The 25,457-nt window shown below is 51.4% G+C and overlaps 1 protein-coding gene across 4 annotated transcripts in view; it reads left to right on the top strand.

Annotated features, from left to right (window-relative positions):
- Positions 1–400: 400 nt before the first annotated feature.
- The window catches only part of LOC142311146 (uncharacterized), a 59,633-nt gene continuing 34,576 nt past the window's right edge, over positions 401–25,457 (top strand). The window contains exons 1-12 of one of the 4 annotated variants that reach the window (XM_075349307.1): positions 401–495; positions 8,286–8,332; positions 8,415–8,728; positions 8,767–8,942; positions 9,525–9,710; positions 9,793–9,916; positions 10,026–10,153; positions 10,960–11,062; positions 11,147–11,235; positions 12,250–12,387; positions 13,134–13,322; positions 13,396–13,498. In XM_075349307.1, coding sequence (XP_075205422.1) covers positions 418–495; positions 8,286–8,332; positions 8,415–8,728; positions 8,767–8,942; positions 9,525–9,710; positions 9,793–9,916; positions 10,026–10,153; positions 10,960–11,062; positions 11,147–11,235; positions 12,250–12,387; positions 13,134–13,322; positions 13,396–13,498 — 1,675 coding nt within the window. In that variant the 5' untranslated portion in view covers positions 401–417. Of the gene's footprint in view, positions 496–8,285; positions 8,377–8,414; positions 8,729–8,766; positions 8,943–9,524; positions 9,711–9,792; positions 9,917–10,025; positions 10,154–10,959; positions 11,063–11,146; positions 11,236–12,249; positions 12,388–13,133; positions 13,323–13,395; positions 13,499–25,457 lie in introns of those variants that run through there. The other 3 variants (XM_075349308.1, XM_075349306.1, XM_075349309.1) reach the window with 3 other exon arrangements.

The following is a 25,457-nucleotide window of genomic DNA, read 5'->3' as shown; positions in this document are numbered from 1 at the left end:
TTATTAAACTTGTAAAAATCAGAAAAGAAAAAAAATCTGGAATAAGAGCCCCCTCCAGCCCGTCCTGTGGGCTAGGTATAATCTAGCTCTTTCCCTCAGGGTCCATGCTGGCAGTCCTTGTGTCATATGTGACATCCTCATGTCTCCTCTAGCAACGGAGTAATAACAGAGATTATACCACACTACATACTAAGACCAACAAGTAGGCAGGAGTCACAGTGATCACATGACCAGAGGATACCACGTGATCCTGCCCCTTTCCTATCTGGCCATAAACCGGAAGAGCTTCAGGTGGAACGCAGGCAGTGCCGTAGAGGGGGCACGTGACCCGGAGGAGCCCCTCCTCGCGCTGATCAGACCTGAGTAGCCGACTGGAACGCGCAACGGAGAATGCCTTGGAACCCAGGACCGGAAGTGATGCGTCCAGCCATTTCCTGCACGTTTGTCTGTGGCGGAGAGGCTGGCTGGCTCTTAGTGAGGGGTCCTCACTCCCTGGTTTGTATTCCCAGCCATATTTATTGTTCTATCGCTATCAGCAGGCGCAGTCTAGAGGCTGGCACAGAGGGGCATTAAGACATGGTAGAAGTACTGGGTTATAAGCTGATTGGCTGGTCCAATATATGAGTTGTTTTATTAGGGTCCTTTACTGAGTAAATATATAATTCATACCCTAATAGATTTTTTAATAAAGTTTATAATTTAAAAAACCTTAGTGTATGAATGATGTATTTAGTGTATAATGTGATTGGATGCCTCAGTCTGTTATTGAGTGACTTCCCTGGCAGTGCTTTCACCAGAGGATGAAGGCGTCCATATCCTCTTACCTTCTGATTGGCTGGGACTTGGGCGATCTGATTACTGCACCCGATCTGACGTGTTCCCCTCTACACCGCTGACTTCCCTGCACTCCTACACAAAGCCGCATGTGTACCCTCTGCAAGCCTGGATACCAAGGGTGCACAAGATCTCTGGGGGGCGCAAAAGCTCTCTGTCGCACGTCTGGGGAGGGCGCACAAGCTCTCTGTCGCACGTCTGGGGAGGGCGCACAAGCTCTCTGTCGCACGTCGGGGGAGGGCGCACAAGCTCTCTGTCGCACGTCGGGGGAGGGCGCACAAGCTCTCTGTCGCACGTCGGGGGAGGGCGCACAAGCTCTCTGTCGCACGTCGGGGGAGGGCGCACAAGCTCTCTGTCGCACGTCGGGGGAGGGCGCACAAGCTCTCTGTCGCACGTCGGGGGAGGGCGCACAAGCTCTCTGTCGCACGTCGGGGGAGGGCGCACAAGCTCTCTGTCGCACGTCGGGGGAGGGCGCACGAGCTCTCTGTCGGATACCGGGGGGGGGCGCACAAGCTCTCTGTCGGACGCCGGGGGGGGGGGAGCACAAGCTCTCTGTCGGACGCCGGGGGGGGGGCGCACAAGCGCTCTGTCGGACGCCGGGGGGGGGGGGGGCGCACAAGCGCTCTGTCGGACGCCAGGGGGGGGGGGGCGCACAAGCGCTCTGTCGGACGCCGGGGGGGGGGCGCACAAGCGCTCTGTCGGATGCCGGGGGGGGGCGCACAAGCGCTCTGTCGGACGCCGGGGGGGGGCGCACAAGCGCTCTGTCGGACGCCGGGGGGGGCGCACAAGCGCTCTGTCGGATGCCGGGGGGGGCGCACAAGCGCTCTGTCGGACGCCGGGGGGGGCGCACAAGCGCTCTGTCGGACGCCGGGGGGGGCGCACAAGCGCTCTGTCGGACGCCGGGGGGGGGGCGCACAAGCGCTCTGTCGGACGCCGGGGGGGGGGCACGCACAAGCTCTCTGTCGGATGCCGGGGAGGGGGGTACAACCTTTGTGGGCTGGTGATTTTACAAGGTTTATAAGAGCAGCTTGTCAAGAACTGAAAGGGAGGGGAATAGCTAACTGATAAATAGATATCAATGGGCTGGAGAGTTGTGGCTGGTATCTTGGGAGTTAACGCCTCCTCTGGAATGTATCTACTGCACACACTTGGTCGGGTTCCATGGAAACCAGCAGGCATACATGCAAACTTTCTTATTTTCATGTTGTCTAACTATAGCAATTTAGTAACATGAGAATACACATTTAAGGGATTCATAGATATGACATGCTTTATTTCTTTATCGCTCCTAATTGGGAGACCCAGACAATTGGGTGTATAGCTACTGCCTCCGGAGGCCACACAAAGCAGTACACTTAAAAGTGTAAGGCCCCTCCCCTTCTGCCTATACACCCCCCGTGGGATCACGGGCTCCTCAGTTTTCATGCTTTGTGCGAAGGAGGTCAGACATCCACGCATAGCTCCACTGTTTAGTCAGCAGCAGCTGCTGACTATGTCGGATGGAAGAAAAGAGGGCCCATACTAGGGCCCCCAGCATGCTCCCTTCTCACCCCACTTTTGTCGGCGGTGTTTGTTAAGGTTGAGGTACCCATTGCGGGTACGGAGGCTGGAGCCCACATGCTGCTTCCTTCCCCATCCCCCTTAGGGCTCTGGGTGAAGTGGGATTTTACCGGTCTCCAGGCACTGAGACCGTGCTCCATCCACAGCCGCTGGGGAATCTGCTGGATATGGAGCTGAGTATCGTCAGGGACATGGCCCTGCTACGTCAAGGTACTCTGTGTCCCCGTACAGACCGCGCGCAGACACACTGCAGCATTGCTGGGTGTGTTAGTGCGCCGGGGACAACAGCGCTGCGCGCTTGTGCCACTACTCACTACAGCTCTGCTGAGTGAGTTAATGTATTGGGAACTGCCGCGCCGGCCGCTGCTGTCAGTTTACACTGCGGCGCGGCTGGGACTTGTGGTGCGCCGGGGACTTCCGCGCTGGCCGTGCATATATGACGGCCGCGCTTATTACTCGAGTCCCCGGCTTTTGCGGCCTAGTTTCGCTTCGTTCCCGCCCCCAGGCCTGCCAGTCAGGGGAAGGGCGGGACGCTGTACAGAACATCAGCGCAGGGGGCTGGAGTCTATTTTACATACTCCAGCCCTCACATTGAGCACAGTGGGACGCCAGTTTCCCGCACTTTGTCTGAGGCACGCCCATGGTCCGCCCCTCTTCACAGAACGCCGGCAGCCATTCCTGTGTGCAGTCTGAGCTGGAGAGGGGAGACAAGTTCTGGGAGACCCAGACACGGGATTCTGGCGACCACACACCCGCGTTTCCGCGGGCGGTAAGCGGCACCTCTGGTGCTGACGCCACTAGTGCCGAAGTGTTCATTTGTATTTTTATGCTTGCATGCTATACATTGCACTGTACGGTCGCTGGTGATTCTTGGCTATATACCCTCCTAGATTGCTCAGAGGAGACAACAGCATGTCATCCGCAAAAAGCAAGGGTGCCAAGGCACAGGTTTTCTATGCTGCTTGTACCGCATGTGAGGCTACTCTACCTGCAGGTTCCACTGACCCCCATTGTGTGCAGTGCTCAGCCCCTGTGGCAACTGCTCGGCCGGGGCCTCTGCTAGAGGTGACCCAGGGAGAACCACCTGTGAATACTGTCCAGGTGACGGGGACGGAGTTTGCAGTTTTTGCGGATAGATTGTCTGTGACTATGACTAAAATTCTAGAAACTTTGCAGTCTAGACCAGTAACTCAGACCATGGGCACTGTTGAATCATTGCTCCCTGGTCCCCCTCAGTTGGAACAGCTCCGGGCTCCGGGGGTGTCCCATGCATCCCAGGGTGAAGGCTCTGACACGGACGACAGTCCCAGACAGCCTAAGCGAGCTCGCTATGAGCGGCCCTCGACTTCATCACACTGGTCAGGGTCCCAGCAGGAGGACTCTCTGTATGATGAGGCGGAGGTAGCTGATCAGGATTCTGATCCTGAGACCGCTCTCAATCTGGATACTCCTGATGGTGACGCCATAGTGAATGATCTTATAGCGTCCATCAATAGAATGTTGGATATTTCTCCCCCAGCTCCTCCAGTGGAGGAGTCAGCTTCACAGCAGGAGAAATTCCATTTCAGGTATCCCAAGCGTAAATTAAGTACTTTTCTGGACCACTCTGACTTTAGAGAGTCAGTCCAGAAACACCACGCTTATCCAGATAAGCGTTTCTCCAAACGGCTTAAGGATACACGTTATCCCTTTCCCCCTGACGTGGTCAAGGGCTGGACCCAGTGTCCCAAGGTGGATCCTCCAATCTCCAGGCTTGCGGCTAGATCCATAGTTGCAGTGGAAGATGGGGCTGCACTTAAAGATGCCACTGACAGACAGATGGAGCTCTGGTTGAAATCCATCTATGAAGCTATCGGCGCGTCGTTTGCTCCAGCATTCGCAGCCGTATGGGCACTCCAAGCTATTTCAGCTGGTCTTACACAGATTGACACGGTCACACGTACATCTGTTCCGCAGGTGGCATCCTTAACCTCTCAAATGTCTGCATTTGCGTCTTACGCGATTAATGCTGTCCTGGACTCTACGGGCCGTACGGCAGTGGCGTCCGCCAACTCCGTGGTTTTACGCAGAGCCTTGTGGTTAAGGGAATGGAAGGCAGATTCTGCTTCCAAAAAGTGCTTAACCAGTTTGCCATTTTCTGGTGACCGACTGTTTGGTGAGCGTTTGGATGAAATCATTAAACAGTCCAAGGGTAAGGATTCATCCTTACCTCAGCCCAGACAAAACAAACCCCAACAGAGGAGGGGACAGTCGGGGTTTCGGTCCTTTCGAGGCTCGGGCAGGTCCCGATTCTCCTCGTCCAAAAGGACTCAAAAGGATCAGAGGAGCTCAGATTCTTGGCGGGCTCAGTCACGCCCAAAAAAGACAGCCGGAAGACCCGCTACCAAGGCGGCTTCCTCATGACTTTCGGCCTCCTCTCTCCGCATCCTCGGTCGGTGGCAGGCTCTCCCGCTTTGGCGACATTTGGCTGCCACAGGTCAAAGACCGTTGGGTGAGAGACATTCTGTCTCACGGGTACAGGATAGAGTTCAGTTCTCGTCCTCCAACTCGATTCTTCAGAACTTCTCCACCTCCCGACCGAGCCGATGCTCTTCTGCAAGCGGTGTGCACTCTAAAGGCAGAAGGAGTGGTGACCCCTGTTCCTCTTCAGGAGCAAGGTCACGGTTTTTACTCCAATTTGTTTGTGGTGCCAAAAAAGGACGGGTCTTTCCGTCCCGTTCTGGATCTAAAACTGCTCAACAAGCACGTGAAAACCAGGCGGTTCCGGATGGAATCCCTCCGCTCCGTCATCGCCTCAATGTCTCAAGGAGATTTCCTAGCATCAATAGACATCAAGGATGCTTATCTCCACGTGCCGATTGCTCCAGAGCATCAGCGTTTTCTACGCTTCGTTATAGGAGACGAACACCTTCAGTTCGTAGCTCTGCCTTTCGGGCTGGCGACAGCCCCACGGGTCTTCACGAAGGTCATGGCAGCAGTAGTAGCAGTCCTGCACTCTCAAGGTCACTCTGTGATCCCGTATTTGGGCGATCTACTGGTCAAGGCACCCTCTCGAGGCATGCCAACACAGCCTGAACGTTGTGCTGGAGACTCTCCAGAGTTTCGGGTGGATCATCAACTTTTCAAAGTCAAATCTGACCCCGACCCAATCGCTAACATATCTTGGCATGGAGTTTCATACTCTCTCAGCGATAGTGAAGCTTCCGCTGGACAAACAGCGTTCACTACAGACAGGGGTGCAATCTCTCCTTCAAGGCCAGTCACACCCCTTGAGACGCCTCATGCACTTCCTAGGGAAGATGGTAGCAACAATGGAGGCAGTCCCTTTCACGCAGTTTCATCTGCGTCCACTACAATGGGACATTCTCCGCCAATGGGACGGGAAGTCGACGTCCCTCGACAGGAACGTCTCTTTCTCAGGCGGCCAAGGAATCTCTTCGGTGGTGGCTTCTTCCCACCTCATTGTCAAAAGGAAGGTCCTTTCTACCCCCATCCTGGGCGGTGGTTACGACAGACGCGAGTCTTTCAGGGTGGGGAGCAGTTTTTCTCCACCACAGGGCTCAAGGTACGTGGACTCAGCAAGAGTCCACCCTTCAGATCAATGTTCTGGAAATCAGAGCAGTGTATCTTGCCCTACTAGCCTTCCAGCAGTGGCTGGAAGGCAAGCAAATCCGAATTCAGTCGGACAACTCCACAGCGGTGGCATACATCAACCACCAAGGAGGAACACGCAGTCGGCAAGCCTTCCAGGAAGTCCGGCGGATTCTGACGTGGGTGGAAGACATGACATCCACCATATCCGCAGTTCACATCCCAGGCGTGGAAAACTGGGAAGCAGACTTCCTCAGTCGCCAGGGTATGGACGCAGGGGAATGGTCTCTTCACCCGGACATGTTTCAGGAGATCTGTCACCGCTGGGGGATGCCGGACGTCGACCTAATGGCGTCCCGGCACAACAACAAGGTCCCGGCTTTCATGGCACGCTCTCACGATCACCGAGCTCTGGCGGCGGACGCCTTAGTTCAAGATTGGTCGCAGTTCCGGCTACCTTATGTGTTCCCACCTCTGGCACTGTTGCCCAGAGTGCTGCGCAAGATCAGGTCCGACTGCCGCCGCGCCATCCTCGTCGCTCCAGACTGGCCGAGGAGGTCGTGGTACCCGGATCTCTGGCACCTCACGGTAGGCCAACCGTGGGCACTTCCAGACCGACCAGACTTGTTGTCCCAAGGGCCGTTTTTCCATCAGAATTCTGCGGCCCTGAACCTGACTGTGTGGCCATTGAGTCCTGGATCCTAGCGTCTTCAGGATTATCTCAAGAGGTCATTGCCACCATGAGACAGGCTAGAAAACCATCTTCCGCCAAGATCTACCACAGGACGTGGAAGATTTTCTTATCTTGGTGCTCTGCTCAGGGAGTCTCTCCCTGGCCATTTGCATTGCCTACTCTTCTTTCCTTCCTGCAATCCGGTTTGGAAAAAGGTTTGTCGCTAGGCTCTCTTAAAGGACAGGTCTCAGCGCTGTCTGTATTTTTTCAGAAACGCCTAGCACGACTTCCTCAGGTACGCACGTTCCTGCAAGGGGTTTGTCATATCGTCCCTCCTTACAAGCGGCCGTTAGAGCCCTGGGATCTGAACAAGGTTCTAATTGCTCTCCAGAAGCCGCCTTTCGAGCCTATGAGGGATGTTTCCCTTTCTCGCTTGTCACAGAAAGTGGTTTTTCTAGTAGCGGTCACGTCTCTTCGGAGAGTGTCCGAGCTAGCAGCGCTGTCATGCAAATCTCCCTTCCTGGTGTTCCACCAGGATAAGGTGGTTCTGCGCCCAATTCCGGAGTTTCTCCCTAAGGTGGTATCCCCCTTTCATCTCAATCAGGATATCGTCTTACCTTCTTTGTGTCCTCATCCAGTTCATCAATGTGAAAAGGATTTGCATTTGTTGGATCTGGTGAGAGCACTCAGAATCTACATTTCCCGCACGGCGCCTCTGCGCCGCTCGGATGCACTCTTTGTCCTTGTCGCTGGTCAGCGTAAAGGGTCGCAAGCTTCCAAATCCACCCTGGCTCGGTGGATCAAGGAACCAATTCTTGAAGCCTACCGTTCTGCTGGGGTTCCGGTTCCCTCAGGGCTGAAGGCCCATTCTACCAGAGCCGTGGGTGCGTCCTGGGCATTACGGCACCAGGCTCAGCAGGTGTGCCAGGCGGCTACCTGGTCGAGTCTGCACACTTTTACCAAGCATTATCAGGTGCATACCTACGCTTCGGCGGACGCCAGCCTAGGTAGACAAGTCCTTCAGGCGGCGGTTGCCCACCTGTAGAAAAGGGCTGTTTTTACGGCCCTATCACGAGGTGTTATTTTACCCACCCAGGGACTGCTTTTGGACGTCCCAATTGTCTGGGTCTCCCAATTAGGAGCGATAAAGAAGAAGGGAATTTTGTTTACTTACCGTAAATTCCTTTTCTTCTAGCTCCAATTGGGAGACCCAGCACCCGCCCCTGTTTTCTTAGGGATTTTTGTTTTTTCGGGTACACATGTTGTTTCATGTTGAATGGTTTCAGTTCTCCGATGTTTCGTCGGATCGAATTTGTTTTTTAAACCAGTTATTGGCTTTCCTCCTTCTTGCTTTTGCACTAAAACTGAGGAGCCCGTGATCCCACGGGGGGTGTATAGGCAGAAGGGGAGGGGCCTTACACTTTTAAGTGTACTGCTTTGTGTGGCCTCCGGAGGCAGTAGCTATACACCCAATTGTCTGGGTCTCCCAATTGGAGCTAGAAGAAAAGGAATTTACGGTAAGTAAACAAAATTCCCTTCTTATGAAGTTAGTCTAGGCATCTGACTGATGCGAAGATGTTTTACTTGTATAATAAAGAAGGTGGTAACCACTGGTTTCTTCTTCCAGAGAGAGGCACCTTCCACCCCACCATCACTGGTTTCTTCCAGAGAGAGGTACCTTCCACCCCACCATCACTGGTTTCTTCTTCCAGAGAGAGGTACCTTCCACCCCACCATCACTGGTTTCTTCTTCCAGAAAGAGGCACCTTCCACCCCACCATCACTGGTTTCTTCTTCCAGAGAGAGGCACCTTCCACCCCACCATCACTGGTTTCTTCTTCCAGAGAGAGGCACCTTCCACCCCACCATCACTGGTTTCTTCTTCCAGAGAGAGGCACCTTCCACCCCACCATCACTGGTTTCTTCTTCCAGAGAGAGGCACCTTCCACCCCACCATCACTGGTTTCTTCTTCCAGAGAGAGGTACCTTCCACCCCACCATCACTGGTTTCTTCTTCCAGAGAGAGGTACCTTCCACCCCACCATCACTGGTTTCTTCTTCCAGAGAGAGGTACCTTCCACCCCACCATAACTGGTTTCTTCTTCCAGAGAGAGGCACCTTCCACCCCACCATCACTGGTTTCTTCTTCCAGAGAGAGGTACCTTGCACCCCACATCAGGACGTCGTCCACTCCAGGGTCTGCAGGATGGATGTGGACAGCAGTCAGCTGAATGAGAGTGCACTGAAGCTTGCCTTAGAGATCATGTTCCTGCTGACGGGAGAGGTGAGGGATTCAAGGAGCATGACCAATCCACAGTGGATGTAAAGGAACAAACATAGGGCCCAATTCATCATGTGTGGGTTTTCTTCCAAGTCACTCTTCTTATTTGACTTGTAGTTGATGCTGATATTGGATGTTCTAAATTATTCAAAATGGTTCAATGTTGCTCAAGATTTTCCTAAATTTGTCTCTTTCTGTCCTCATGTTACAGCAGTATTGGAGCTCATGTGTTTATTAATCTCTGTGCTGCCGCACTGTGTATGTATGTGTCTGCATATAGGCCACATAGCGGGTTTGTGCACCTGGACATTAATTTAATGGTAAAGATGTGCCGGCCCTATATTTTTCAAGTTTGCAGTAATGTTGTAAAGAAAAATGCCCCAAAATAACTGATGACCATGAAATCACTCTATGGGGTGACTGAAGTAAGGTTGTGCCAAATGTTGTGACTTTTTAAATGTGGTTCCAATGCCTATTTGTGTTAGTACCCTGGGGAATAGGATTCCAGTGATGTGCCAGGAACATTCAGAGTTACTAATGAGATGTCATTCATAGTAAGTAGAGCTGTGTTCCTCTACTGTGTAGGTTTATATAATCATTAAAAAGCTTGGTAATGGCGCAGCATCGGGCAATATTCCGCATGTGGCAGAAGGGTGGAGCCTGGCCCAGAACACACTAGTTGTGCCGTCACATTACCCTGAGAAGGAGAAGAGCAATGATGAGAACATTCTAGAACTCACCAAAAATATCATTGCGCTGCTGACTAGAGAGGTGAGCGCGGCCGGGAATACCGGGACCTTCACCATTACACCAGGGGAAGAGCCTGGATGATGACTGTTATTGTATATGTCAGGTTCCTATGAGGAGTCAGGATGTCACTGTCTATTTCTCCATGGATGAATGGGAATATTTAGAAGAACACGACGATTTCTACAGGGACATCATGATGGACAATCAGCAGACCCTCACATCAGCAGGTAGGAGGAGATTGTCATCAATGGTAAAGAAGAAAGCAATGTTGAGAAATGTATGTATGTGTATAATATATATATTATATACACACATATGTGATCATCACATCTACAGGTGGTTCCAGAAATTGTTTTGGAGAAATTGGTTGGAGAAATGCAGAACCAGAGGCACATCCTGGTGTTCCCCATTCTTGTCAGACCGCTCAGAGGAAAAATCACAATGGCTCACAAGTGGTTTTAATGGTGAGTATTTCACAAGCTCAGTCTTTATTGCATAGCATGTTATTACTTTTGGATGTTATCAACTAGTAAAAAAATATTCATGTGTGTTGGCAGTGTAGTGTCAGTGCAAAGTGGCTCTGTAAGATAATTTTAATAGGATTAATTTGAGGAAGGGGCTCCTTCTTGGCATGATGTAGCCAGGATAAGAAACAGCTTCTGTGTCACGCACCTATGGGTGCCTGTTAGACCCTTCTATAAGGAGGGTCTAACATGCCTCCTTTCAGTGTCAGACTGGCAAGTTTATAACCCTGCAGTGCATAAGTATTGCAAGGTATTAGACCGGAAGTCAGACAAGTGAAAGCTGACATAAAACAAAAGAAATGTCCAATGAAATACGTGTGGGTGTATATATTTAGTGTGTGTGTTTTACAACCAAAAAGTGTTTTTCTGTAAACACAAAAGTAAGGCAAAAAAGTACAGATAACCTGTATTAATGCATTTTTTTGGGGGAAAAATGCCCCCCCCCCCCCCACAAAGTATGCTATATTTGCCGTATTGATGAAAACGTTATAAAAGGTGATAACAAAAAAAGCTGTTGAAAACATATCAATGTTTAACATTTCAAATAAAATGAAAGAATCAACTGACTTCAAAAATATATTTTGTTTAGCATGACAAAATAGCAATACATAAAAAATCTGTATAAATGTGGTATTGCTTTTTCATCAATTTTACTGAATGGCATACATAGTAAAGATAATTTGGGAACTACTATTTTTTAGTAGTGTAGTAAATCACAAAGTACCTTGTACCTGTATTATGTCTAGGATGGAGTCATGAAACGCATTAAGGTTGAAGGTGAAGACTCCTATCATATTGGTTATCATCATACATATAAGGAGGAAATCATTCCTAAAGCTATATGTCCAGGTAACAGCACATCGGATGTATTTAGCTAATTGTGGACTTGCTGCAATGTAATGTTTGCATTCAATCACATTGTGTATCATGCAGAAGCATCCGGCACCAGAAACACATCAGATGGGTGCCCCGTTAATCCATATTTGACCTGTAAGACTGAGGCGGATACAGACTTTATCCAGGTACATACGTTTTTGTGCTGTGTTTATAATATTGCTTCTTTTTGCTAATTTATGTGTGGATCTATGTATCTTTACATAGTGACAGAATGGGGGATTAGCTTAAAGGATTGCTGTGTCCTGGATCAGACACGGTCCACATCAGGCATGTTTAATGCAACTGTATACAGTCTTATTAGCTCTATATATAATTCCACAAAATCAGATCACAATTGATAGCAGCCGGCCAAAGAATCTTCTATCTATACATACAAGTCCTGGCTCGAGAGTGTGGCCTAGTGCACAGCACCCCATACAAACAGTGTATTGGCTCTCTGTGCCCTTGTGAGAGTAATCAGGTTGTGGACTTTCTGGCCTTTGAAAAAGAAAAAAAAAATACCTGAGCAGGTGATTAGATACAACTTTCCTGCAACCCTGGAGTGGCTAAATGGAGACGGAAGATGCACCGTTCCCTACTACCAAACTGGCTGGTTTATTGACACGTGATCATCCTTTGCCTACAGCACTGCATCAATTCTTCTAGATACATTTGCACAGTTTTTGAAGGAACTCATCTGGGAGGTTGTTCCAAACATCTTGGAGAACTAACCACAGACCTTCTGTATGAGGCTTGTGCAAATCCATCTGTCTCTTCATACAATCCCAGACAGTCGGTGGTGGTTAGCGCAGGGCTCTGTGGGGGCCATATCATCACTTCCAGGACTCCTTGTTCTTCACTCAGAGATAAGTTCTTAATAATGTCGGATGTGTGTTTGCAGTTGTTCTCCTGCAGCAGAATTCATTTGAAGAGTATAGAATTATGGATGAGCATCTGCTGACCTTCCTTAGCCAACTACTTGATATATGGTCCTCAACGTTGCCCATTTCTTAGTGTTTTTGATGCTGAGACGTAATGACATATGGTACTAAAGCAAACTTCAGACGTTGCAGAGTTTTATGCCTGTTTTGTAACCTGAGCTAGGTTCTGTCCTCTTTAGAGTTGTCTCGATGTTTGCTAATTGTCTCTTCTTATTTTAGAAGGTCCCCCTCCGTCATCAGCACCCACTTACACCGAAGTCTGTGTTCAGAGATCTGCTAATGTATAAGGATAGGAGGAACATTAATAAGAGGATCTTGGACCTGACAATGGAGATCATCTACTTGCTCTCTAGAGGGGTGAGGAATTCTGGGAATTGTAATGTACCTCCCTCCTCTATCTGCATTCATATTTAATGTACACCACTAGGTAGATTGGTTATAGGGGAGAGATAATTAAAATGTAACCTTTTATTATAATAATTAGTCCCATGCCTGACCGAAGTAATCTTTAGGATAGTGAGAGAATAAACCCGGGGTCCCCAAATATTTCCGGTTTAGGTATGTGATAAAATGTACCCTGTGTAAATAGAGACCATGTTGGAGTTCTATAATGATACTAGGATGTTTAGAGCTCCTAACAGGAGCTCATTAAGGCTGGCTATTCTATTAGGAGTGGTGCTATAGCCTGAATTAATCTATATATTTGATGAATTTCTAGCAAATTTTCCTGCTAATAAATTGTAACCAAGATATTATCTCTTCAGACCATATTTAATTATGTTGTGCGATTATTAGTTAACTCTATATGTGTCTTAAATGGAGTCAGCAAGTGGATAAACTGTCTTGTTATTATAATTATGTTGCAATTCTGTTTTGCGTGCATGCAGGACATGGATTACCTATTATTCACTCCGTGCTTATGTTACGATGCGCTCCTGTTTGTCCCTACAGAAGATCGCACGTTATGGTGTGCAGATATCTAATCGCTCCCTATTCTAGGTTACGGCTTCGTCCCGACGCGTGTTTCGCCAGCTTGTCTGGCTAAGTCTATGGGCAGCCCCTGATGATTGTTAGAGAAACATTTAATTCTTCTTAATTTACAGGATTATGTCATTCTGAAGTCGTCTGGTGAGCATGTGATACCCAGTGGTGCCATTCATAGCTTGGCAGGTCAGAACAGTACCCATAGTCCCCTCATGCTGCCCTCCTCTGACCCACTGACATATGAGCTACACAATGAGCAGAAGATCCTAGAAGTCACCAACAAGCTGAATGAGCTGCTGACTGGAGAGGTGAGCGCTGCTGGGACATGGCACCATTACATGCGTAGGTTCTGTCTGGACAATGACTATATTTGTATGTTAGGTTCCGTTAAGGTGCCATGACGTCACGGTCTACTTTTCTGTGGAGGAGTGGGAGTATTTCGAACAACACAAGGATCTGTACATGAAGCGCTTTGCATCACCAAGTAAGATGACGCTTGTTATATTGGTGATAAATACAAAAGAACACCTGTATGGGGAGTTTTACTATGGTGGCTGCCTGTCCGTACTAACAAGCTTTCTTTGTCGCTCCTAATTGGGAGACCCAGACAATTGGGTGTATAGCTACTGCCTCCGGAGGCCACACAAAGCATTACACTTGAAAGTGTAAGGCCCCTCCCCTTCTGCCTATACACCCCCCGTGGGATCACGGGCTCCTCAGTTTTCAAGCTTTGTGCGAAGGAGGTCAGACATCCACGCATAGCTCCACTGTTTAGTCAGCAGCAGCTGCTGACTATGTCGGATGGAAGAAAAGAGGACCCATACTAGGGTCCCCAGCATGCTCCCTTCTCACTCCCCTTTTGTCGGCGGTGTTTGTTAAGGTTGAGGTGCCCATTGCGGGTACGGAGGCTGGAGCCCACATGCTGCATCCTTCCCCATCCCCCTTAGGGCTCTGGGTGAAGTGGGATTTTACCGGTCTCCAGGCACATGGGACCGTGCTCCATCCACAGCCCCTGGGGAATCTGCTGGATATGGAGCGGAGTATCGTCAGGGACAGGCCCTGCTACGTCAAGGTACTCTGTGTCCCCGTACAGACCGCGCGCACACTGCAGCATTGCTGGGTGTGTTAGTGCGCCGGGGACAACAGCGCTGCGCGCTTGTGCCACACTTCCACAGCTTGCTGAGGGAGTTATTGTGTTGGGAACTGCCGCGCCGGCCGCTGCTGGCAGTTTACACTGCGGCGCGGCTGGGACTTGTGGTGCGCCGGGGACTTCCGCGCTGGCCGTGCATATTTGACGGCCGCGCTTATTACTAGAGTCCCCGGCTTTTGCGGCCTAGTTTCGTTTCGTTCCCGCCCCCAGGCCTGCCAGTCAGGGGAAGGGCGGGACGCTGTACAGAACGTCAGCGCCGAGGGCTGGAGTCTGCTTTACATACTCCAGCCCTCACATTGAGCACAGTGGGACGCCAGTTTCCCGCACTTTGTCTGAGGCACGCCCACGGTCCGCCCCTCTTCACAAGAACGCCGGCGGCCATTCCTGTATGCAGTCTGAGCTGGAGAGGGGAGACAAGTTCTGGGAGACCCAGGCACGGGATTCTGGCGACCACACACCCGCTTTTAGCGGGCGGTAAGCGGCACCTCCGGTGCTGACCCCACTAGTGCCGAAGTGTACAATTGTATTTTTATGCTTGCATGCTATACATTGCACTAAACGGTCGCTGGTGATTCTTGGCTATATACCCTCCTAGATTGCTCAGAGGAGACAACAGCATGTCGTCCGCAAAAAGCAAGGGTGCCAAGGCACAGGCTTTCTATGCTGCTTGTACCGCATGTGAGGCTGTTCTACCGGAAGGTTCCACTGACCCCCATTGTGTGCAGTGCTCGGCCCCTGTGCCACTTGCTCGGCCGGGGCCCCTGCTGGAGGTGACCCAGGGAGAACCACCTGTGAATACTGTCCAGGTGACGGGGACAGAGTTTGCAGTTTTTGCTGATAGATTGTCTGTGACTATGACTAAAATTCTAGAAACTTTGCAGTCTAGACCAGTAACTCAGACCATGGGCACTGTTGAATCATTGCTCCCTGGTCCCCCTCAGTTGGAACAGCTCCGGGCTCCGGGGGTGTCCCATGTATCCCAGGGTGACGGCTCTGACACGGACGACAGTCCCAGACAGCCTAAGCGAGCTCGCTATGAGCGGCCCTCTACTTTATCACACTGGTCAGGGTCCCAGCAGGAGGATTCTCTGTGTGATGAGGCGGAGGTAGCTGATCAGGATTCTGATCCTGAGACCGCTCTCAATCTGGATACACCTGATGGTGACGCCATAGTGAATGATCTTATCGCGTCCATCAATAAAATGTTGGATATTTCTCCCCCAGCTCCTCCAGTGGAGGAGTCAGCTTCACAGCAGGAGAAATTCCATTTCAGGTATCCCAAGCGTAAATTAAGTACTTTTCTGGACCACTCTGACTTTAGAGAGTCAGTCCAGAAACACCACGCTTATCCAGATAAGCGTTTCTCCAAACGGCTTAAGAGTACACGTTATCCCTTTCCTCCTGACGTGATCAAGAGCTGGACCCAGTGTCCCAAGGTGGATCCCCCAATCTCCAGGCTTGCGGCTAGATCCATAGTTGCAGTGGAGGATGGGGCTGCACTTAAAGATGCCACTGACAGACAGATGGAGCTCTGGTTGAAATCCATCTATGAAGCTATCGGCGCGTCGTTTGCTCCTGCATTCGCAGCCGTATGGGCACTCCAAGCTATTTCAGCTGGTCTTACACAGATTGACACGGTCACACGTACATCTGTTCCGCAGGTGGCATCCTTAACCTCTCAAATGTCTGCATTTGCGTCTTGCGCGATTAATGCGGTTCTGGACTCTACGAGCCGTACGGCAGTGGCATCCGCCAACTCCGTGGTTTTACGCAGAGCCTTGTGGTTAAGGGAATGGAAAGCAGATTCTGCTTCCAAAAAATGCTTAACCAGTTTGCCATTTTCTGGTGACCGACTGTTTGGTGAGCGTTTGGATGAAATCATTAAACAGTCCAAGGATAAGGATTCATCCTTACCTCAGCCCAGACAAAACAAACCCCAACAGAGGAGGGGACAGTCGGGGTTTCGGTCCTTTCGAGGCTCGGGCAGGTCCCAATTCTCCTCGTCCAAAAGGACTCAAAAGGATCAGAGGAGCTCAGATTCTTGGCGGGCTCAGTCACGCCCAAAAAAGACAGCCGGAAGACCCGCTACCAAGGCGGCTTCCTCATGACTTTCGGCCTCCTCTCTCCGCATCCTCGGTCGGTGGCAGGCTCTCCCGCTTTGGCGACATTTGGCTGCCACAGGTCCAAGACCGTTGGGTGAGAGACATTCTGTCTCACGGGTACAGGATAGAGTTCAGTTCTCGTCCTCCAACTCGATTCTTCAGAACGTCTCCGCCTCCCGACCGAGCCGATGCTCTTCTGCAGGCGGTGTGCACTCTAAAGGCGGAAGGAGTGGTGATCCCTGTTCCTCTTCAAGAGCAAGGTCACGGTTTTTACTCCAATTTGTTTGTGGTACCAAAAAAGGACGGGTCTTTCCGTCCCGTTCTGGACCTAAAACTTCTCAACAAGCACGTGAGAACCAGACGGTTCCGGATGGAATCCCTCCGCTCCGTCATCGCCGCAATGTCTCAAGGAGATTTCCTAGCATCAATAGACATCAAGGATGCTTATCTCCACGTACCGATTGCTCCAGAGCATCAGCGTTTTCTACGCTTCGTTATAGGAGACGAACACCTTCAGTTCGTAGCCCTGCCTTTTCGTCTGCCGACAGCCCCACGGGTCTTCACCAAAGTCATGGCAGCAGTAGTTGCAGTCCTGCACTCTCAGGGACACTCTGTGATCCCTTACTTAGACGATCTGCTTGTCAAGGCGCCTTCTCAAGAGGCATGCCAACACAGCCTGAACGTTGCGCTGGAGACTCTCCAGGGTTTCGGGTGGATCATCAACTTTTCCAAGTCAAATCTAACCCCGACCCAGTCGATAACATATCTTGGCATGGAGTTTCATACTCTCTCAGCGATAGTGAAGCTTCCGCTTGTCAAACAGCGTTCACTACAGACAGGGGTACAATCTCTCCTTCAAGGCCAGTCACACCCCTTGAGACGCCTCATGCACTTCCTAGGGAAGATGGTTGCAGCAATGGAGGCAGTCCCTTTCGCGCAGTTTCATCTGCGTCCACTGCAATGGGACATTCTCCGCCAATGGGACGGGAAGTCGAAGTCCCTCGACAGGAACGTCTCCCTTTCTCAGGCGGCCAAGGATTCTCTTCAATGGTGGCTGCTTCCCACCTCATTGTCGAAAGGGAAATCCTTCCTACCCCCATCCTGGGCGGTGGTGACGACAGATGCGAGTCTGTCAGGGTGGGGAGCAGTCTTTCTCCACCACAGGGCTCAAGGTACGTGGACTCAGCAAGAGTTCACCCTTCAGATCAACGTTCTGGAGATTAGGGCAGTGTATCTTGCCCTACAAGCCTTCCAGCAGTGGCTGGAAGGCAAGCAGATCCGAATTCAGTCGGACAACTCCACAGCGGTGGCATACATCAACCACCAAGGAGGAACTCGCAGTCGGCAAGCCTTCCAGGAAGTCCGGCGGATTCTGACGTGGGTGGAAGACACGGCTTCCACCATATCCGCAGTTCACATCCCAGGCGTGGACAACTGGGAAGCAGACTTCCTCAGTCGCCAGGGTATGGACGCAGGGGAATGGTCTCTTCACCCGGACGTGTTTCAGGAGATCTGTCGCCGCTGGGGGATGCCGGACGTCGACCTAATGGCGTCTCGGCACAACAACAAGGTCCCAGCTTTCATGGCACGGTCTCACGATCACCGAGGTCTGGCGGCAGACGCCTTAGTTCAAGATTGGTCGCAGTTCCGGCTTCCTTATGTGTTTCCACCTCTGGCACTGTTGCCCAGAGTGCTGCGCAAGATCAGGTCCGACTGCCGCCGCGCCATCCTCGTCGCTCCAGACTGGCCAAGGAGGTCGTGGTACCCGGATCTGTGGCACCTCGCGGTAGGCCAACCGTGGGCACTACCAGACCGACCAGACTTGCTGTCTCAAGGGCCGTTTTTCCATCAGAATTCTGCGGCCCTGAACCTGACTGTGTGGCCATTGAGTCCTGGATCCTAGCGTGTTCAGGATTGTCTCAAGAGGTCATTGCCACCATGAGACAGGCTAGAAAACCAACCTCCGCCAAGATATACCACAGGACGTGGAAAATATTCTTATCTTGGTGCTCTGCTCAGGGAGTTTCTCCCTGGCCATTTGCATTGCCTACTTTTCTTTCCTTCCTGCAATCCGGTTTGGAAAAAGGTTTGTCGCTCAGCTCCCTCAAGGGACAAGTCTCAGCGCTATCTGTATTTTTTCAGAAGCGCCTAGCACGACTTCCTCAGGTACGCACGTTCCTGCAAGGGGTCTGTCATATCGTCCCTCCTTACAAGCGGCCGTTAGAGCCCTGGGATTTGAACAGGGTTCTAATTGTTCTTCAGAAGCCGCCTTTCGAGCCTATGAGGGATGTTTCCCTTTCTCGCCTTTCACAGAAAGTGGCTTTTCTAGTAGCGGTCACGTCTCTTCGGAGAGTGTCCGAGCTAGCAGCGCTGTCATGCAAATCTCCCTTCCTGGTGATTCACCAGGACAAGGTGGTTCTGCGCCCGATTCCGGAGTTTCTCCCTAAGGTGGTATCCCCCTTTCATCTCAATCAGGATATCTCCTTGCCTTCTTTGTGTCCTCATCCAGTTCATCAATGTGAAAAGGATTTGCATTTGTTGGATCTGGTGAGAGCACTCAGAATCTACATTTCCCGCACAGCGCCCCTGCGCCGCTCGGATGCACTCTTTGTCCTTGTCGCTGGTCAGCGCAAAGGGTCGCAAGCTTCCAAATCCACCCTGGCTCGGTGGATCAAGGAACCAATTCTTGAAGCCTACCGTTCTGCTGGGCTTCCGGTTCCCTCAGGGCTGAAGGCCCATTCTACCAGAGCCGTGGGTGCGTCCTGGGCATTACGGCACCAGGCTACGGCTCAGCAGGTGTGCCAGGCGGCTACCTGGTCGAGTCTGCACACTTTTACCAAACACCTATCAGGTGCATACCTACGCTTCGGCGGACGCCAGCCTAGGTAGACAAGTCCTTCAGGCGGCGGCTGTTTTTACGGTCCTATCACGAGGGGTTATTCTACCCACCCAGGGACTGCTTTTGGACGTCCCAATTGTCTGGGTCTCCCAATTAGGAGCGACAAAGAAGAAGGGAATTTTGTTTACTTACCGTAAATTCCTTTTCTTCTAGCTCCAATTGGGAGACCCAGCACCCGCCCTGTTTTCTTAGGGATTTTTGTTTTTTCGGGTACACATGTTGTTCATGTTGAATGGTTTCGGTTCTCCGATGTTCCTTCGGATTGAATTTGTTCTTAAACCAGTTATTGGCTTTCCTCCTTCTTGCTTTTGCACTAAAACTGAGGAGCCCGTGATCCCACGGGGGGTGTATAGGCAGAAGGGGAGGGGCCTTACACTTTTAAGTGTAATGCTTTGTGTGGCCTCCGGAGGCAGTAGCTATACACCCAATTGTCTGGGTCTCCCAATTGGAGCTAGAAGAAAAGGAATTTACGGTAAGTAAACAAAATTCCCTCCTTCATCCAGTAGTTTAACCCTGAAAGTGCCACAGTCCGTATTGATCAAGGTGCTGAGGATGGTGGAGGAGGTCCTTTATCATCCCTGTCAGCTAACTTACTAAGGCCGGGCTCAGACGAGCGTGTAGCATCCGATGTAAAAGAATCTCATGCAGTATGCTAATGACACTCCTCTCAGGCTCTGCTGTGAGCGTACACCGTGTCATTATACTGTGATCTGGGTCTCTCATATGTGAGAATCTGAGCACAAGTGAGGAGAACGTGGAGCAATTAATTTCTCCATCTCCTCCATTGTCTGTGTGTATTACAAAGCACTCGGATGTCATCTGATGTTTCACACTCACCCATAGACTTGTACGGGTGCGTGTGATCCGATATTTGCTGCTAATCACAGCATGCTGCAATTTTGTTTGCTTTTTTTTTTTTTCTCATGCAGTTTTGGCATGAGGAGAAAGTGGCAGATCTGCTGTGCCTCATTGAATAGAAAACTGTGGAAAAAGAAAGTGCAATAGGGTCTTACCCCAATATATACAGGGTAAAGCACGGAGTAATACTACTCACCAATTCGGGTTGTGACAGTCACAACACCTATAACAGCATGTAACATAAAGTCCCGGCAGCGGTCCCCACAGGGCAGATAACAGAGAGTAATAGTAGAGATGGGTTTCACAGCCGCGCCAAAGGACTGCAGATTTGATGATTCTTTGCTGGTTTGTCCTGAAGAAGGGAGCTGTGTTCTCCTGAAACGCGTAGACTTGACCTGTGCATGTAATAAAGAAACATTAATCTGAGAAGAATCTGGGAGTCCTTTGGCGCGGCTGTGAAACCCATCTCTACTATTACTCTCTGTTATGTGCCTCATTGAATAACATTGGTCAGAGTGCAATGCGACATTTTCTCTTATTGCACTTGTCCTATTCATTCCCTTGTGTAACCCTAGTTTAACACTCAAGTGCTTTCTGTGGAAAAATGGATCTAGAGTATCAGAAAGTTGTGTGTAATTTTGTATCTCCGTGTGATTGGGTATTAAAAGGAATGTCAGAAGGTGTTTGCTGGGTAATGTGAGAGCAGAATGATGTAGGGGCAGAGAGCCTGATTCCAGCGATGCATCACTGATCGAACTGCCTGGTGCAGTTTTGATAAAATCACTTTTTTTCTGCTGTAGATGTAGCAGTGCTCAGAATGCTAAGCTGTATATAACCCTGCCCACACCCTGATCAGCAGCTTCCTCTGTGCACTGTACATTGTGAGGAAGCTGCTAATGTGTTTTAGGACGGGGTTACACAGATTATGTGGACTGTCTTGCATGTGATAGCTAGTCCTCTCATGATAATTATCTGCTGATAAAACATTGATTGTATTGAAACTACAGTAAGCTACTGAACAAGTGACACACTCCTGGAATCGGGGTTTCTGTCCCTGCGTCATGCTGCTCTCAGATTAACTAGCAAAAACTTGCTCACAGCTTCCCTTTTAAAGAAAAAAATGTTTTTTCTTTGTTGCTCCATTGGGAGACCCAGACAATTGGGGTGTATAGCTTCTGCCTCTGGAGGCCACACAAAGTATTACACTTTAAAAAGTGTAACCCCTCCCCTCTGCCTATACACCCTCCCGTGGGCCACGGGCTCCTCAGTTTTATGCTTTGTGTGGAAGGAGGCACACATCCACTCATGCATTCTCATACATAGTTATGTCGGATGGAAGAAAAGAGGACCCCGATGGGGCCCCCGGCATGTTCCCTTCTCACCCCACTATGTCGGCGGTGCTGTTAAGGTTGAGGTACCCATTGCGGGTACGGAGGCTGGAGCCACATGCCGTCTCCTTCACCATCCCTTATGCGGCTCTGGGAGAAGTGGGATCCTGAGCGGTCATCCATTTGCTGGGACCGTGCTCCATCCGCAGCCCCTGGTGGAACCTGTCGGACCGGAGCCTCTTCAACCCCAGGGACCGGGCCCTGCAACTTGAAGGTACTCTGTGTCCCCATGGGGGGACTGTACAGGGAGTGCACCTTCTTCCCGGAAGCCGCAGTAGTTGTAAAACTGAGGAGCCCGGCGGACTTCCGCGCCGACCGTGCCTGCTTGTCAGGCGCGGCCTCAAATTTAGTCCCCGGCTTCGCCGCGGCCTAGTCGTGAAAATCCCGCCCCCGGGCCTGCCTGTCAGGGGTAAGGGCGGGATTACTGACATGACGTCGGATGTGAGGGCTGGAGCATCCTGCATGTCTCCCTCCCCCCTCATTGACCACTGTGGGGACCCCAGATTCCCGCTCTTTCCTGGCGCCGCCCTCGGCCCCACTCCTCCCCTGAGAGCTCCGGCGGCCATTTTTTGGCATTCTGCCGGTGGATGCTTCTCAGTGACACAGCTCTGCAACTCCGGGGGATCCACGACAGGGAATCTGGAGGACACACTCCGCTCGTTAGCGGTCGGTAAGCCACACCGGTCACCCGGTGCTGGTCCCCCTAGGGTGCCGGAATATATATATATATATATATATATATATATATATATATATATATATATATATATATATATATATATATATATATATATATATTAGATATATCTATCTGTTCGGTCAGGCTATATACCCTTTTCCCATATACCCTCAGTGGTCACTCTCCTAGGAGACAACAGCATGTCGTCCACAAGGAGCAAAGCTACTAAGGCACAGGTTTTTTTCGCGGCCTGTACCTCTTGTGGGGCTATGTTGCCTGCGGGTTCCACCTACCCTCACTGTGAGCAATGCTCGACTCCTGCCACGCTTGCTCAGCCGGAGCCTCGGGCACTTGTGGGCCCCTCGGCTCATGTAGATCCCCCTGCTCCCCCTGAGCAGGCTGCAGGGACAGAGTCACCGGTGTTGGCCTCTTTCGCTGAGAAACTCTCTCAGTCACTGTCTCAATCCATTGCACAGTCTATGGACAAATGGTCATCTAAGCTCCTTTAGGCATTGCAGTCCAGACCGGGCCCTTCACAGGCCCCGGCCCCGGTTAGCGTGTCTCCTCCAGGCCCCTCTCGGTCCGCGCCGCAGCGCGCTCCCAGAGCCCCTAGGTCTCAGGCGGAGGACTCCTGCCCGGACCGCAGTCCCAGACCGGCTAAGCGGTCTCACTGGGACTCTTCCCCGACCTCCTCACGCTGCTCGGGATCCCAGCTCTCAGGAAGACGAGGCGGACGTGGGAGCTCAGGGCTCTGACCCTGACTTCGCCTTTAACCTTGATACACCTGAGGGGGACGCCTTAGTAAATGATCTTATCTCGTCCATCAACCAGGTGTTAGATCTCTCACCCCCACCTCCTCCTGTAGAAGAGTCGGCTTCTCAGCAGGAGAAACACCAATTTCGGTTCCCCAAACGTACGCGCAATACGTTTTTTGATCACTCTAACTTCAGGGACGCTGTCCAGAAGCCCAAGGCGGTCCCGGACAAGCGCTTTGCTAAAAGGCACACTGACACGCGTTATCCCTTTCCATCTGAAGTCGTTAAGGGCTGGGCACACTCTCCCAAGGTGGATCCTCCAGTCTCCAGATTGGCTGCTAGGTCCGTTGTGTCTGTTGCAGATGGCTCATCCCTGAAGGATGCCACTGACAGACAGAGCTCTTGGTGAAGTCTATCTATGAGGCCACGGGCGCGTCTTTCGCCCCGGCCTTTGCGGCTGTGTGGGCTCTCCAAGCAATCTCGGCTTGTCTGACTGAGATTAATGCTGTCACACGGAAATCTGCTCCGCATGTTTTTTCTTTGACCTCTCAGGCATCAGCCTTTTCGTCCTACGCCATGAACGCCGTCCTGGACTCCACTAGCCGTACGGCTGTAGCATCTGCTAACTCCATGGCAGTCCGCAGGGCCATGTGACTGTGCAAAAGGAAAGCTGACTCTGCTTCCAAAAGGTTCTTAACTGGTTTGCCTTTTTCTGGCGACCGTTTATTTGGCGAACGATTGGATGAGATTATTAAGTAATCCTCGGGAAAGGACTCCTCCTTACCCCAGTCCAAACCTAAGAGACCTCAGCAGAGAAAAATCCAATCGAGGTTTCGGTCCTTTCGTCCCTCCGCCAAGCCCCAATCCTCTTCCTCCAACAGGCCGGAGAAAGGCCAGAGGAACTCCTATGCGTGGCGGTCCAAGTCACGCCCCCAAAAGGCCGCAGGAGGGACTGCCTCCAAGACGGCCTCCTCATGACTCTCGGCCTCCCCTAGCCACATCCTCGGTCGGTGGCAGGCTCTCCCGCTTTGGCGACGCCTGGTGGCCACATGTTCAAGACCGATGGGTGAGAGACATTGTCTCATGGTTACAGGATAGAGTTCAGCTCCCGACCTACGGCTCGTTTCTTCAGAACCTCTTCGCCCCCCGCACAGGCCGACGCACTTTTTCAGGCAGTGGACGCTCTGAAGATGGAAGGAGTTGTGATTCCCGTTCCCCTTCAGGAACGTGGTCGCGGATTTTACTCCAACTTGTTCGTGATGCCAAAAAAGGACGGGTCATTCCGTCCCGTTCTGGACCTCAAGCTACTCAACAGACATGTGAGAACCAGACGGTTTCGGATGGAATCTCTCCACTCGGTCATCGCCTCGATGTCACAAGGAGACTTCCTATCATCGATCGACATCAAGTATGCTTATCTCCATGTGCCGATCGCACCCGAACATCAACGTTTCCTGCGTTTCGCCATCGGAGACGAACACCTCTAGTTCGTGGCATTGCCTTTCGGCCTGGCGACAGCCCCACGGGTTTTCACCAAAGTCATGGCATCCGTCATGGCGGTCCTGCACCCTCAGGGCCACTCGGTGATCCCCTACTTAGACGATCTCCTAGTCAGGGCCCCTTCTCGGGTGGCGTGTCAACAAAGCCTTACCGTCGCTCTGGCGACTCTCCAGCAGTTCGGGTGGATCATCAATTTCCCGTAATCCAAGTTGACACCGACCCAATCACTGACTTACCTCGGGATGGAGTTTCATACCCAGCCAGCGTTAGTCAAGCTACCGCGGGACAAACAGCTTTCTCTGCAGGCGGGGGTGCAATCACTTCTTCGGAGTCAGTCACACCCCTTGAGGCGCCTCATGCACTTCCTGGGGAAGATGGTTGCAGCTATGGAGGCAGTGCCGTTCGCACAATTCCATCTACGGCCACTCCAATGGGACATTCTTCGCAAATGGGACAAGAGTGCGGCTTCCCTCGACAAGAACATCTCTCTTTCCCTTGCAACCAAAACATCACTTCAGTGGTGGCTCCTACCCACATCTCTGTCTCAGGGAAAATCCTTCCTACCCCCAACCTGGGCCGTGGTCACCACGGACGAGAGCCTGTCAGGTTGGGGAGCGTTTTTTCTCCACCACAGGGCTCAAGGAACCTGGACTCCGATAGAATCGTCCCTTCAGATCACTATCCTGGAGATAAGGGCAGTATATCTAGCCCTATTGGCTTTCCATCGGTGGCTGGAGGACAGGCAGATCCGAATACAGTCGGACAACGCCACTGCCGTAGCCTACATCAACCACCAAGGCGGCACTCGCAGTCGTCAAGCCTTCCAGGAAGTCCGGCGGATTCTGCAGTGGGTGGAAGCCACAGGCTCCACCATCTCCGCAGTTCACATCCCGGGCGTAGAAAACTGGGAAGCAGATTTTCTCAGTCGTCAGGGCATGGACGCGGGGGAATGGTCTCTGCACCCAGACGTGTTTCGAGAGATCTGTCGCCGCTGGGGAACGCCGGACGTCGATCTCATGGCGTCACGGCACAACAACAAGGTCCCGGCCTTCATAGCACGGTCTCAGGATCACAGAGCTCTGGCAGCGGACGCTTTAGTCCAGGATTGGTCG

This window comes from Anomaloglossus baeobatrachus, chromosome 5 (assembly GCF_048569485.1).
Source record: "Anomaloglossus baeobatrachus isolate aAnoBae1 chromosome 5, aAnoBae1.hap1, whole genome shotgun sequence".
In the NCBI taxonomy this organism is placed as follows: Eukaryota; Metazoa; Chordata; class Amphibia; order Anura; family Aromobatidae; genus Anomaloglossus; species Anomaloglossus baeobatrachus.
The sequence above is the reverse complement of the archived record's forward strand: the minus strand, read 5'-3'. Positions and strand labels throughout refer to the sequence as shown.